This window comes from Gouania willdenowi, chromosome 6 (assembly GCF_900634775.1).
Source record: "Gouania willdenowi chromosome 6, fGouWil2.1, whole genome shotgun sequence".
Lineage (NCBI taxonomy): Eukaryota > Metazoa > Chordata > Actinopteri > Blenniiformes > Gobiesocidae > Gouania > Gouania willdenowi.
The window spans coordinates 255,114-270,614 of record NC_041049.1 but is presented as its reverse complement, the minus strand read 5'-3'; the positions used below and the strand labels follow the sequence as shown (position 1 = coordinate 270,614).

Here is a 15,501-nt window from a genome sequence, read left to right as displayed (position 1 = left end):
TGTATTATTATTGGAATAACTTAATGCTTTAAAGCAGAGTTTATGTTGTGTTACAGTTCCATGTCTGTGTGTGAGTGTGTGTCTGTGTGTGAGTGTGTGTGTGTGTGTCTGTGTGTGTGAGTGTGTGTGTGTCTGTGTGTGTGTGTGTGTGTGTGTGTGTGTGTTTACAGACGGTATGAACTGTGCAGCTATACGTTAGTATCCTCCCGCGGGCGGTGCAGGTGAACCCAACGAGTGCTCCCTGTTCAAACAAAGATGGCGGATGTAGAGACGGAGAGAGCCCAGGACATGATGAGTGTGTTAGAGGAGTATGGGCTCACCGACGGTCTGTGTGTGAGGGCCGTTAGTGAACTACTGACTACACTGAGAGAGGAACAGACGGTCCTCACACAGCAGGTAATACAACTATTGATCACATATCAGCTGATCAATACCATCCTGTGTGTTTAAATATGTGTGTACAGAGTTGAAAGTAACAGATTACAACTACTCACGTTACTGTAATTAATTTGCTTTCATGGGTACTTGTACTTTTTTTAGGCTGACTTATCAGATTAAACATAACTCATCGCATCTTAAGCGACCAATCAGATTAAACGTTAAAAACATAAATAAATGGCGGTTACAGTATTTTATCAGTTTTAGAGTTCATAAATGTATCTATACTTAGAGCATGAACATTTGTTTATTTTGAATTTAATTAACTGGTATGTTATTTAATAAATTATTGTGTGTGTGTGTGTGTTCCCAGGTGAGGAGTATCTCCAGTTCTCTTCCTCCTAACGTGTGTTCAGCTCTTTGTGCTGCAGAAGAAGCTCAGAGAGACATGGACGCACTGCTGAGGACAGAGAGGAGTGTGTCCAACACACTGAGACAGGTAACACACACACACAAACCTTTGGGTTAACGAGAGCTACCATGGCAACTACCTGTAAGAGAGTGATTTATTCACCCTGATGGGTGAAATAATCAGGTGTTTATAGAGGAATATGAGCCAGGGGGCAGGAGTCTGCTTACATCAGGGCAGTAAGACCACCCATGCCACGCACGAGGTGGATACGTCCGGCACGTAAAAGCGGACAAACGTGAGTTGCGAGGGCCAGCTCGTCGCCGCACAGATGTCCTGGACAGACATTCCCCTGAACAAGGCCCAGGATGTGGCAAGTCCTCGAGTCGAGTTTGCACGCAGAGCCGTAGGCGGATGCTGACTAGCTGGATCCTCCGCAAAGCCCACGTGACAGGCGGCGATTGCCGCCAAATACACCTTCACCGTGAAAAAGGCCCTGCTCTTGTCAATCAGGCACTGCAGGAATGACAGAATCACACTGACCTGGCACTGAAAAGGAATGTGGCCTCCCTGGAGACACCAGTCCACAAACACCTTCCACTTAAAGAGAACTAGTGGAGGAAGCCCAAGTGCTCTGTATGGTAGAGATCACGTACTGTGATAACCCTATAGCCAACAGATTGCACCACTCAGGGGCCAGGCCCACAGCACCAGACTCACTGGGCATGGATGGAAAACCGTGCCTCCTGCCTATGACAGCAGATCCCTGCGCAGCCGGAACTGCCAGGGGGGAGCACAGAGCAGCTGGTAAAACTACGCCAACCAGTGCATAGCTGGCCAGTGGGGAGCCACCAGGATTCCCTCAACCCGTGCAGGGTGGGAGGAATCAGAGCCAGCGGTGGGAATGCGTAGAGAAGCACTCACGGTGCGTCTACGCTGAGGGGAGCACCCGTGCTGCACAGGGAAAAAAACATTGCACACTGCGCATTTTCCTCCCCTGCGTACAGGTCCACTTCAGCCTGTCCGTAACGGGCCCATAACTGTCGCACCATGTTGGTGTGCAACATTCATTCCCCGTAAAATGGCGCAACCCTGGCAAGCAGGTCCGCGCCCACGTTCACGTGCGAGCGAGCTTCTTTCCCTTGTAGAGGGACCTGGCGGTTTCCACGGCAACAGCGGGCCACGGAATGGCCAGTCATGCGGCAGCACGTTTGCACACTTCCACAGTCTCCAGGCCCTCTATGTCCTCCCGAGAGGCAGCAAAGGAGGCAGGCAGTCTACCGCAGGCCGTAGTGACGAATTCTTTGTCCCCTTCGTCCATTCCGGAGAGGGGTGGTCTGGGACGGCAGCTATGGTGAGCTGGGATCCGTGAGCTCTGGTCTTGCGGCACAGAGCTAGCAGCGGAGCTGTCACCGTAGTGAGAGGCTGCTGAGGCCAACGAGCACACGGAGCGGCAGCGTTGGTGGGCGCAGACAGCCGGAGCTGAAGCTTGGAGCCTCACGCCTTGCGGCAGTGAAGGACAGCACTCACCACGCGTGAGCGAGGTAAGAGCTGTTTAACCTTACCTTCTGACCTGCTGTGGTCTAAAGCTAAGTGTTAGCCCTGCCAGCGGAAAAGAAGAAAATCCCACCTGAGAACAGTTAAACTGGTCAGAGCTAAGGAGAGGAGGAGAAGTTTAAGAATGACGCGCACCTGTTCGTCCCCTCCTCTTATAGGAAGTGGGAGGTTCTCCCATCGAACTGATGCGCTTCACCGGCCAATCAGGATTGGCAAAGTGAATTAGGTCTTCTGATTAATGTAACAGAGGCCACATCTCATAGTGAGACATCTCATGAAATAATAGGAAATAGAACCCACAATTTTTCAGACAAAACCTGCTCGTGAGCAAGTTCAGTTCATGGAGAATGTTACCATGGTAATAGTCTCAGAGAAGGACATACCTCACCTTCAGGAATGACCCTCTTTTGTGTGTGTGCGTGTGCGTGCGTGCGTGTGTGTGTGTGTGTGTGGCACCATCAGGAGGGCCAGCAGTGGGTGGATCAGCTCCTTCCTCTATGTTCTACAGTTGACGTCATTCAGAGACACGTTCTGTACCTGCAGTATCTGCAACACATCCAGGAGCTGAGGTACACAGCAGCTACACATCCAGGGAGTATTTCATCACAGTGTTCTTAATAGTCCAGGCCTACGGTTTAAACCTGGTTTAAAGCCGTTTGTGACTACGCCCACTTTCCCATTTCATCAAACTCCTCCCAGCTTTGAGCTCTCCAGGGGGGGGGGTCTGTATGGGGGTGGATCCATTCTAAATTAATGCGCTGCACCTGCACGTCTGTATGTTTGATCTACATTTCCTATAGACTTAGAATGGGTAGACGGGCACAATGCACACGTCACGTCTGCATGTGTGTTTGTAGATGTGTTAACACATCTGCAGATGCTTTAATATACATACACATTAAAGGGTACACACACCTACACCACACCTGGATGTACACCTAACAAACATAAATATATCAGTCACACGTGGACACAGGTGTGGTGTGTGTGAAGCTATAGTGATCAGGTGACCTTCACTATGTAGCACCGTCTGTGTGACATGTAAACACTTAGAAATAAATATTAGGCGCTTACACGTGCAGGTGTGTACACGTGTGCAGGCATGTAAGTGTGTGTGTGTGTGTGTATAACAGACCACCATTTAGTCTGGTTACAGTCTGTGTCACTACACCCGTCCATAGAGTGGTAGTGACTGTAGTGTTACGCTCTGAGTCAGATCATTCTGTGATTGGACAGAATACAATACACACACACACTTAGTGATGTACATGTGTGTACACCTTCCATAGACATTGACTCATCAAACACAACCCCAAGGTTTATGAGACTGGTTTTCACTGATGAGCCCAGATCATTTAATCAGAGGTGATTACATTTTGGTGATGTTCTGGCTACCAATATATATAAATCCCATTCATTTTCCATCCACTCTATGGAACTTCTTGTTGATGATGTCATAGGTTTTCTCAGAACATGCTTCACTGATGATGTCATCAGTGTTCCAATTAGAAAAAGAAGAACAAAAATATAACTGGTCCTCACAGAGCATGATTTGGTTATATAATATCACTATTTGACAAAGAATACTATCATTGTTATTTCTAATACTAAAGCTATGTTTTTATGATCAATGAGTCTAATAGTGTATTTAAAATCAAATATAAGTTGTTTTGTGTGTGTGTGTGTGTGTGTAGTGCGTGTGTACAGCAGTGTCTGATGACCAACAGTATCCAGGAGGCCGTTTGTTTTCTAAATATTCTCGCTGACCTTCAGTGTGACCTCAGATCCTCTCAGTGTTTGAACCTCCATCAGTTCCTCACGGACACACACACTTTCTGGTACAAAATCATCAAGGAGAGGCTCACAGGGTAACACACACTACACACTCTACACATTATACATACATCACTAGGGCTGGAAGAATAAACTCAACCAATTATTTGATTAAAATCCTGATTTAAAAATAGAACATTTGAAATCAATTTCACATGAAGATCATATTATTATTTTTTTATATTTTCACTTGTCTGCACATGATGTCAAAGATCAACACTACAAGAAGTGTAATCTTTTATAAACAGCAATGTATGTTTTGTTATTGCAATTAAATAAATGAATTTATTTTATTGCATAATTATGACCATCTCCCTAAGGAAGGGTAAGAAACACTTTCTTATAGGGAGAATATAAAAACGGAGAGCAGTGTTACACCTGGGGGAGGGGGAGGGGGAGGGGGAGGGTGAAGGGAGGAGAGACTCACGGTAGTAAATACAAAGGGTGGGGAAGAGTTGCTTATTTCACAGTGAGAGTGAGATGTTGTAGTTGTGCATATGGTGACCAGTGTGAAGCTTAACTATAATGGTGGGAAGGAGTGCATCATAGACCAGTGTATGTGTAAGAACCACTACTGTAAACCCAAGCGCTGCCCTGGACCCGTAGATACAGCTAGACCAGCAGAAAGAGTGCCCCCCCCCCCCACGGCCAAGCAACACCCCCAAGATCCCAAGCCAAGAGTCAGCCACCGCCCCCCACACACGCACCCGAGAAAGCCCCACGGAGTCAAGGACCCAGCCAACCCCGCCACCAACATCCACCCCCCAGAGCCGCAGGGCACCACCCACAAATAAACCCTTTATAACACTACGTAGTACAGAGTATGTACACCTCTTTGTACATCCAACCTTCAAACAAATACTCATATGGACATATTTGACAACTCTACTTAAGCTCCTCCCACTATATGAATACATTCTTCTGATGGGCTTTTTGTTATTGTCTATTTAAACTGTCAAGAATTTATTAAAACTAAGATATTTTTTTCTTATAACCTTACAAAATGTTTGAACTCATGATTCAAAACAAACTGGACATTTCTTCATTTTTCACAAGGAAAAGTTAAACAATAATATGTGTGTCTCTGTAATGTGTGTGCGCGTGTCTCTAATGTGTGCGCGTGTCTCTAATGTGTGTGTGTCTCTCTAATGTGTGTGTGTCTCTAATGTGTGTGTGTCTCTAATGTGTGTGTGTGTGTGGCTCTAATGTGTGTGTGTGCGCGTGTCTCTAATGTGTGTGTGTGTGTGTCTCTAATGTGTGTGTGTCTCTAATGTGTGCGTGTGTCTCTCTAAACCAGGGGTCACCAACCTTTTTGAAACCAAGAGCTACTTCTTAGGTACTGATTAATGTGAAGGGCTACCAGTTTGATACACACTTAATAAATAAAGCGGGGGGGGGGGGGGGGGGGGGGGGGTGTAGTTTGCTTTTTAAAGAGAAAATGAAATAATTCAATTTCACAGTGTTCTTTTATTTGAAAAACACATATAAAGTAAAGAACAAATTCCACAGTACCCGTGCAAATGGTAAATGGTGGTAGTAGTAGAATAAATAAAATAAATAACATAAAATTAAACAAAAAAGGCATACATTGCATAAATTATCCATCAATCTATGCAATGTATGCTTGAAATAATAATAATCAATAAAAGGAAAATTAAACATAGCCAATACAACAACGGCTATAACCATAACAGAAACACTTCCCTACACATGGTTGGATTTGATTTTCTCCAGATTTCCTCACTGACATTGTCCAGGCGGACCATCCTTCACTGAGCGTCGTTTCAGGCTGGACAATAATAACGATTACACCTCTTCTTATGCGGTGTAATCGTTATTATTATTATTACAACAATATTATTATTACAATAATATAATTACACCACATAAGAAGAGGAAGAAGAGTCTTCTTCCTCTTCTTATGAGGTGTAATCGTTATTATTGTCCGGCTGGAAACGACGCTCAGTGAAGGATGGTCCGCCCGGACAATGTCGGGCAGAAATCAGGAGAAAATCGGGAGGGTTGGCCCCCTGGTGCCTTATGCGGCTTGGGGTGTGGTCATCCTCCCTGGGCGGGCTGCTCCTGGTGCTGCGTTCATTCCGGGTCCCTCTGGCCTGGGGTCGGGTCCCTGCTGGCTCTGGGCCCGGCGGCGGGTGCCCGCCGGCTGCCCGTTCGGCGTGGCTCTGGTCGTCTGCTGGGCGTGGGCTTCGGCTCCTCCGCTGGGGTCTCGGGCGGGGAGCTCTCTGGGCCCTCCCCTCGGGGGGTTGGGCGCGGGGGTGTGGGGGGGGGTGGGGGGGGGGGTGGGGTGGGGGGTCTGGGGGGTTGGGGGTTGGATTGGTGGCGTGGTGCGCTGGGTCCTTGGCTCCTTGGGGCTTTCTCGGGTGTGTATGGGGGGGGCGATGGTTGCCTCTCGGTTTGGGATCTTGGGGGCGTTCGGGGGGCTGCCTGGCCGTGTGGTGGTCGCCGGGGGCCCCCGGGTTGCCCGCTCTTGCTGCTGGCCTGGCTGCTTCCGGGGCCCGGGGGCGGCTCGTGGGTTTTGCAGTGGCGGTTCTTGGAAATACATTTGTCATGGATGCACTGGCCTTGGGCTGTGGGATAACACTCATACTGGGCTCAACCACAGACACGTTGTTCCCAAATACCTGTTTTATGGAATTTCCACTCACTTCTTCCTCTGCTCACAGCCACCACCATTATTCCTAAACCACACACTGGTCACCAAACTGGCTTGATAACACAACAATAAGCACAATATACACAACCACAATTTCACATCGCATCACTTGAAACCTATCGACTACTCCCCACCCATTCCATTTCCTATCTTGTATTCCTCTTCCCTGTTAACTTCCCCACCCCTCTCCAACCCCTCACCTTGGTGTAACACTGCCCTCTCTTTTTTTACATCCTCCCTTTAATAAAGTATTTCTTACCCTTCCCTAGGGAGGGCTGGTGATGGTCACAATTATGCAATGAAATAAATAAATTTATTTAATTGCAATAACAAAATATGCATTGCTGTTAAAAGATTGCACTTCTTGTAGTGTTAACCTTCGACAGAATGTGCAGACAAGAGAAAAAAAAAAAAAAAAAAAAAAGAAAAAAAAGGGAGGGTTGGCAAGTATGTATTAAACACAAAAAACACTTTACATTTTAAGTGTTTATATATATGTATTGTCATTTCTAAGTTACATGTAAGTGTGATTGAAACAAGAATAGCTAAATAAATAAATCTATATATATAAAAGCTCACTGGTAAGTGCTGCTATTTGAGCTATTTTTAGAACAGGCCAGCGGGCGACTCATCTGGTCCTTACGGGCGACCTGGTGCCCGCGGGCACCGCGTTGGTGACCCCTGCTCTAATGTGTGTGTGCGTGTCTTTAATGTGTGTGTCTCTCTCTCTCTGTGTGCGTGTGTCTCTTTAATGTGTGCGTGCGTGTGTCTCTAATGTGTGTGCGCGTGTGTCTTTAATGTGTGTGTGCGTGTCTCTCTGATGTGTGTGTGCGTGTCTCTCTGATGTGTGTGTGCGTGTCTCTCTGATGTGTGCGTGTGTGTCTCTAATGTGTGTGTCTATAGTGTTTGTGTGTGTGTGTGTGTGTGTGTGTCTAATGTGTGTGTGTGTCTAATGTGTGCGTGTCTTTAACGTGTACTTGTGTGTGTCTTTAATGTGTGTGTGCGTGTGTCTCTGTGTGTGTGCGTGTCTCTCTAATGTGTGTTTGTGTCTCTCTAATGTGTGTGTGTGTCTCTAATGTGTGTGTCTATAATGTGTGTGTGTGTGGCTCTAATGTGTGTGTGTGTGGCTCTATTGTGTGTATGTCTCTATTGTGTGTGTTTGTCTCTAATGTGTGTGTGTGTGTCTCCAATGTGTGTGTGTGGCTCTATTGTGTGTATGTCTCTATTGTATGTGTGTGTCTCTAGTGTGTGTGTGTGGCTGTAATGTGTATGTGTGTGTGTCTCTAATGTGTGTGTGCTTGTGTCTCTAATGTGTGTGTGCGTGTGTCTCTAATGTGTGTGTGCGTGTGTCTCTAATGTGTGTGTGCGTGTGTCTCTAATGTGTGCGTGTCTTTAACGTGTATGTGTGTGTGTCTCTAATGTGTGTGTGCCTCTAATGTGTGTGTGCGTGTGTCTTTAATCTGTGTGTGCGTGTGTCTCTAATGTGTGTGTGTGTGTCTCTGTGTGTGTGCGTGTCTCTCTAATGTGTGTTTGTGTCTCTCTAATGTGTGTGTGTGTGTGTCTCTAATGTGTGTGTCTATAATGTGTGTGTGTGTGGCTCTAATGTGTGTTTGGCTCTATTGTGTGTGTGTGTCTCTAGTGTGTGTGTGTGTGGCTGTAATGTGTATGTGTGTGTGTCTCTAATGTGTGTGTGTGTGGCTCTATTGTGTGTGTGTGTGTGTGTGTGTGTGTGTGTGTGTGTGTGTGTGTGTGTGTGTGTGTGTGTGTGTGTGTGTGTGTGTGTGTGTGTGTGTGTGTGTGTGTGTGTGTGTGTGTGTGTGGCTCTAATGTGTGTGTGTGTGTGGCTCTAATGTGTGTGTGTGTGTGTGTCTCTGTGTGTGTGTGTGTGTGTCTCTGTGTGTGTGTGTGTGTGTCTCTGTGTGTGTGTGTGTGTGTGTGTGTCTCTGTGTGTGTGTGTGTGTGTGTGTCTCTAATGTGTGTGTGTGTGTGTCTCTAATGTGTGTGTGTGTGTGTGTCTCTAATGTGTGTGTGTGTGTCTCTAATGTGTGTGTGTGTGTGTGTGTCTCTAATGTGTGTGTGTTTCCCTCACAGAGACTTTAAGAAGGTTCTGTCTCAGTTGCAGTGGCCTATCATAGCTCCTCCCACTCAGGCTCTGACTCCTCCCATCAACAGTTCAGAAGTCATGAGCCAGCTGGAGCTGCTGCTGAGTCAGCTGTTGGCTCTGCAGAGCTCGTATCCTCACACACACACACACACACACACACATACAGACACACTGCTTTCCTTAACTGGCTCCTCCCAGTGATGACATCATCAGTCAGCCTAGAGGCTCTTCTTCTATGGTGGATCGTCCTGTGTGTCTACCTGTGCAGGTGATGCTGATGCCTCTGAGGAAGAGGTTCAGGTTCCACTTCTCAGGGAACAGACAGACCAACTGTATCAGTAAGGTGAGTGATGGAGGCCGTGGGGGAGGGGCTTATCTCTGGGGGAGGGGCTAATGATGGCCCTCTGTGTTACAGCCTGAGTGGTACCTGACGCAGGTCCTGATGTGGATGGAGAGCAGCTCCTCCTTCATGGACGACAACATCCAGCCTGTGTTCGACCGCATAGGGGGTGGAGTCAACGCACGCGTGAGTTTGTGTGTGTGTAACTGTGTGTGTAACTGTGTGTGTAACTGTGTAACTGTGTGTAGGTGGAGCTGTGTAGAGGCCTCCTCACCCTAGTCCAAGAGAAGGTGTCCAGTGATGCGTGTCGTGTGCTCTATGATGACGTTCTGCTGAGTCACCTGGTGGAGGAAGTGCTACAGTTTGAGAAGGAGCTAAGGAGTAGCCACGCCTACCCAGCATCACTTCCTGGTTTGATCCACCTGCTGCTGGACGACAGCGTGCTACAGAAGTGGCTCAGTGTGGAGAAGAAGAGTAGGTTGTCAGCATGTTAGCATGTTAGCTTGGACTGTTCCTATATCCTCTCTACCTGTACAGGTGTGTGTGTGACTGTGATTGGGGCTGTGCGTTACCATAATATGACGATACGATATGATAGATCATGATTCTAAGCAACACGATATACATTGCGCTATTTTACAATATCAATAATTACAAATTTCACCTTAACAAGTAGTAAATGGTGTGAATTACACAATTTATTAAATTTTTTCAACTCGTGAGAGCAAGTAAATAATAACTTAATGTATATCAAGAACCAACATCAAAAACAAGTGTTTATCAAAGTGTAAAATTACATTTTTGCGTTCACTGACACCTAGTAACCGGGAGTTTATGTGCTACGCTAATGTTAGCGACATTAAATGTTTTTTTTTTGTTTTTGTTAAAAACATGATAAAAAGTATTAATTCAGACAGATTTTGAATCGATACGATAATCACACTGTGTGTGTGTGTGTGCGTGTGCGTGTGCGTGTGCGTGTGCGTGTAGTGGCGGTGGAGAAGATGGACTCCATGTTGTCCTCAGAGAACGCATGGAGCTCTCAGTACAAAGACGTGAGTGACCTGGATGAGCTCAAAGCTCCAGACTGTGCTGAGACCTTCATGACCCTGCTACAGGTCATCACTGGTGAGTGTGTGTGCGTGCGTGCGTGCGTGCGTGCGTGTGTGTGTGTGTGTGTGTGTGTGTGTGTGAGAGAGAGTCAGCACCTGTCCTCATGTGGTGTCTCCTCCTCTCAGAGAGGTATCGTCCTCTACCCAGTCCGTCTGCTCAGCTCAAGTTCCTGGAGCTCCAGAAAGAGCTGGTGGACGACTTCAGAATCAGACTAACTCAGGTCTGTGTGTGTCCTGGTTTTAATCACTAATACAATGGTTCAAAGTGACCAAAAATGATGGAAAAGGAGGTGAAATGGGATTTTAAAAACCACTGAAATTGGTTAAAAGTTGTAAATTAGAGTGGATAAAAACAGACAGAAAAAGTGGTAAAAATGGTTCAAAGTGTGATTATTAGAACAATTAGTTTAAACTGGTGAATAATGGGAATGACCAGTGGCGGCTGGCCAATAGAGGGTGCTAGGGCGCCGCCCCACCACTCACCACGTTTGTTTAAGACATAAAAAATACCACAAAACAAAGGTTTATCTGTATTTAGATCATCAGAATAAATATGATGATGTGTAAAGTTGTTTGGTTTATCTGTGTCTGATTGGTCACGTGTTTCCTCCTTGGGGCGTACTAATCTTTACCGTCCACTCTCGTTAAAAGTTGTGCATTCGCAATAAAGCCTTTTCAATACGAGTCAATGGAGTGACTGTGGGCGCAGCTTAGCGGCGCCCTGAGACACTCTGTGGGCGTGCAGAGTCATTTACACAACACCTCCTCCCGCCATGGGAGGGGCTGACGTCACAGTGGTCCGTCATAAAGTGGCTGATTGACAGGTGAAGCCGTGGGACGTTTGAAGAAGAATTAAAATGAAGAAAGAGAAATGAAATAATTCTGTGTTCCTGCTGACTCAGCATGTCTAAAGACAGGACCATTTAAAGCACTTTACAGAGAAGACAAAGAAACATGAACAAACTAGGAAAAAAACTTCATATTTTGTAAACTAGGTGTTAAATGATATATTATCAGGTCTTAAATTATGTGTATTTATTTACCACTTCCTTTCTCACCCTCGTTTATATTTAATTATTTGGACATAAGGGGGTACATGGGTTCAGAAATGAGAGAAAGGGGTACATGAGCTTATAACCGCTGGTATAAACTACTACTGTATATACTATATCTGTTCTTACTTGTTGATAATGTTCTGTGTGGTTATGTTTGAAAACAGTTCTGTAACTGCAGTTTTCCTACTTATTTGTGCAAAGCTTCACAAAACCTGTTTTTGTTTGGAGTTGAAGCCCCTCCCCCTGGAGAAAAATGCACCAGCTGCCACTGGGCATAACAAATGGTGAACGTGGTTAAATTGGTAAAAAATAATCATGAACTATGGTGAAAAGAGGTTAAAAGTGACAATAATGGGTCAACGTATGTGACATTAGGTGTAAAAGTGGTAGAAAGGGTTTATAACATAAAAAGTCAATAAAATGTGATGTAGAAGTGTCAGAAATGTAGCAAAAATTTAAAAGGAGAAAAAGTGATGAAAATAGGTGAAAATAGGCAACATTCACAAGGCAAATATGTATTTGGTAATTAAAAATTGAAAAAAATGACAACCTGTATCTGGATTTGTTTTTTTTACTAATGAAATTGAAAATAATAATAAACAGACCATAATAAAACAGGTACCAGTGGCCAAGTTATAGAGAAAAAAGTATATATAGATTTTTTTGTGATGTCATGAACTTTGACCCCTACCAATCTTGTTACTGGTAGGTCGTACAGCTTCAGTCTCATGAAATAAAATACTCCACTTTAGATGAGCTTTTCATAAATGGAAGCATCAAACTTGTACGATAAATATTGGTAGAGATATGGAACATTTTAGATTTTGACACTTGACGTGACCTTGACATTTTGGCTCTAAAAAAGGTCAACTGCACATCTTTGACATTGTCCCTATGAGATGACCTACGTGATGACATAGTGCTGCATTAATAGTGTAGGAGGAGTTCAAGGACAACAGAAATATAATAAGTAATAACTCCTACAATAACAATCAAATACAAATATATTGTTAGGCGTAGTAGCAGAAAAAGGGTAAAAATAAACACAAATGAGCAGTGGTTTAGTGAGACTGTTCTAATCTCACCTGGTCCATCACTGTAGGATGTTGATCAGTGCCTGAACCCCAACCCACTGCTCCTTAGCGCCTCCTGTTGGCAGCCCACTGATAACACAAATGCAGGGAAGAGTTTCAGTACAGTGATTAATAAAGTATACATTATTATGAATAAAAATGGGCTGAAATTGTTCAAAAATTATTCTTAGTTTTTTGAAGACATCTGGGAACCTTCTCACAATGTCTCACGACCCCAAGGTTGAGAACCCCTGGTATATATCAGCACTCATGAAAGGTCTCTGTTTAATAGGTGTGTGTGTGTGTGTGTGTGTGTGTGTGTGTGTGTGTGTGTGTGTGTGTGTGTGTGTGTGTGTGTGTGTGTGTGTGTGTGTGTGTGTGTGTGTGTGTGTGTGTGTGTGTGTGTGTGTGTGTGTGTGTGTGTGTGTGTGTGTGTGTGTGTGTGTGTGTGTGTCCAGGTGATGAAGGAGGAGTCTCGCTGTCCTCTCAGTCTACGTTACTGTGCCATTCTAAACGCTGTCAACTACATCTCAGCCATTCTCACAGACTGGGGAGACAATGTGGTGCGTGTGTGTGTGTGTGTGTGTTTTACAGTATGTCACTAGTGAAAAACTGAGACAATTATGTTTGAGATTTACACTGAACAAAAATATAAACAACACTGTTTTTGCTCCCATTTTCCATGATTCAAAGATCTAAAACATTTTCTATAAACACTAAAGACATAATTCTATCAGATATTGATGATAAATATGTTAATGAGCAGAGGTAATCCCTCCCACCTCACAGGTGTGACATATCAACATACTGATTAGATGTAAATAGCATGCTGACCACCACAGCTGTGAATATCTCTACCATAACACATCTCCAAAGGTGTTTCAGATAATTTGGCAGTACATCCAACCGGCCTCACAACCACAGACCATGTGTAACCACACCAGCCCAGGACCTCCACATCCAGCATGTTCACCTCCATGAAGGTCTGAGACCAGCCACCAGGACAGCTGCTGCTACAGTCACTTTGTATAACCAAAGAATTTCTGCTCGAACTGTCAGAAAGCATCTCAGGGAGGTTCATCTGCATGGTCGTTGTCCTCATCAGGGTCTCCACCTGACTGCAGTTCATCATCTTAACCCACTTGAGTGGTTAAATGCTCACATTAGATGGTATCTGGCACTTTGGAGAGATGTTCTGTTCATGGATGAATCCTGGTTTTAATGGTTCAGGGCAGCGGTTTGCTGATGTCATCGTTGTGGATGGAGTGGCCCATGGTGGGGGTGGAGTTATGGTATGTTATGGACATAGTGTGTTCCACTTCCTGCTAATATCCAGCAACTTGGAGGAATGGACCAAAATTCCACAGACCACAATCAATAATCTGATCAACTCTATGTGTAGCACTGCAGGAGGCTAATGGTGGTCATACCCCCCCCCCCCCCCCCCAAAAAAAAACAAACAAAAACTGAACATTTTAGAGTGGCCTTTTATTGTGGCCACCCTGAGGCACAGCTGTGCACTAATCATGCTGTCTAATCAGTATATTGATATGTCACACCTGTGAGGTGGGAGGGATTATCTCTGCTCATTAACACATTTATCATCAATATCTGATAGAATTATGTCTTTAGTGTTTATAGACAATGTTTTAGATCTGTGTGTGTGTGTTGTGTGTGTGTAGTTCTTCCTCCAGCTGCAGCAGGCTGCTGTGTCCCAGTGTGACTGTGGTGTTAAAGGTGTGGCTCTAACAGAGCTGGGTCGTCTGGCGTCCCTGGAGGGGTCCCTGTTTGATGATCTCCTGGCCCTGCTGGAGCGGCTCAGAGAGGACATGATGGGACGTCTGTTGGAGTGGAACATGAGGGACATCATGGACAAGAGCAGAGCCTACACACAGCAGAGGTCAGAGGTCAGAGTGATGTGGAACACATGGAGTCACATGCTTTCATTCTTCTTCTGTGGTGGTATTCCAGGTGGCTGAGCGTCCCCTCCCATCAGGACCAGTCCAACATGTCCCTGTCCAGCTCAGCCTGTCCCATGATGCTGTGTGTCAGAGACACGCTGCTCAACCTCCACCAGGTCCTAAGCTCCACCCTGTTCCAACGAGCCTGGCAGGGATTGGCAGAGAGACTGGACAGCTTCATCTATCAGGAGGTAGGTCACGCCCCCGTCTGTGTCTGTCCTTCACACACACACACACACTAGTGTCCCATTGTGTGCGTGTGTGTGTGTTCCAGGTGATCCTGTCCAATCACTTCAGTGAAGGAGGAGCAGCTCAGCTTCAGTTTGACATGAACAGGAACCTTTTCCCTCTGTTTGGACATTACAGCAAACGGCCTGAGAACTACTTTAAACAGTAGGACACACACACACACACACACACACACACACACCTAGACACATTTTGTAACAGTAATGAATAATAGTTTAACACAGTGAATGGATGAATGTTTTGTTTATAATCAGAAATGCTCAGAATTTGAATTATTTTCTAGACTTAAGTAACTCCATGATTACTTTTACAAATAAGTAATTTAGTTACTAAATCCATTCCTCTGTGTGCGTGTGCGTGCGTAGCGTGAAGGAGGCGTGTGTTCTGCTGTGTCTAAGCGGTGGTTCAGCCCTCTTGCTGAGGGACGCCCTGAGACAGACGGAGGACCCTGACCCCCCTCCTGGAGCCCTACTCAACGACGTGGGCGTGTACGTCCTCTCACCCAATGACGCGCTCATCCTGCTGGGCCTCAGGGCGGCGTGGCCCGAGCAGTGACGTTAACGTCAGACAGACCGTGGCTCTGTGTGTGTGTGTGTTGTTCATATGTTCACTGTATCATCATAAATGTTAATGATGAATAAATGCTAGCCTATCTATGTGCTGTGTGTCTATGTGTGGGATTTGATCTATGATGACCTGTGGGTCAGACCATGTGAGGTTCTGCTCTTATTGTGAAGGTCAGAGACTGGAGTGGAC

At 45.5% G+C, this 15,501-nt stretch overlaps 1 protein-coding gene across 2 annotated transcripts; it reads left to right on the top strand.

Annotated features, from left to right (window-relative positions):
- The first annotated feature begins 39 nt into the window (after window positions 1-39).
- On the top strand, window positions 40-15,401 carry LOC114465745 (RAD50-interacting protein 1-like). Of its 2 annotated transcripts, XM_028450953.1 has the most exons (15): window positions 43-396; window positions 752-877; window positions 2,807-2,913; window positions 4,039-4,212; window positions 8,943-9,083; window positions 9,154-9,298; window positions 9,371-9,481; window positions 9,544-9,769; window positions 10,286-10,423; window positions 10,534-10,628; window positions 12,994-13,098; window positions 14,218-14,435; window positions 14,507-14,687; window positions 14,771-14,889; window positions 15,111-15,401. In XM_028450953.1, the coding sequence occupies exons 1-15, from the start codon at window positions 256-258 to the stop codon at window positions 15,298-15,300; spliced, it is 2,217 nt and encodes a 738-aa protein (XP_028306754.1). In that variant the 5' UTR covers window positions 43-255; the 3' UTR covers window positions 15,301-15,401. The 2 variants fall into 2 exon arrangements, with proteins under 2 accessions (XP_028306755.1, XP_028306754.1); XM_028450954.1 differs by lacking the exon at window positions 4,039-4,212 and having other exon boundaries at window positions 40-396.
- The last annotated feature ends 100 nt before the right edge of the window (window positions 15,402-15,501 follow it).

Bases quoted from the DNA above. Each gene is read 5' to 3' on its own strand.
- LOC114465745 (XM_028450953.1), top strand. From the start codon at position 256: ATGGCGGATGTAGAGACGGAGAGAGCCCAGGACATGATGAGTGTGTTA. The intron at 13,099-14,217 runs GTGCGTGTGTGT...GTGTGTGTGTAG, and splicing joins CAGACTGGGGAGACAATGTG to TTCTTCCTCCAGCTGCAGCA. The intron at 14,890-15,110 runs GTAGGACACACA...GTGCGTGCGTAG, and splicing joins CCTGAGAACTACTTTAAACA to CGTGAAGGAGGCGTGTGTTC.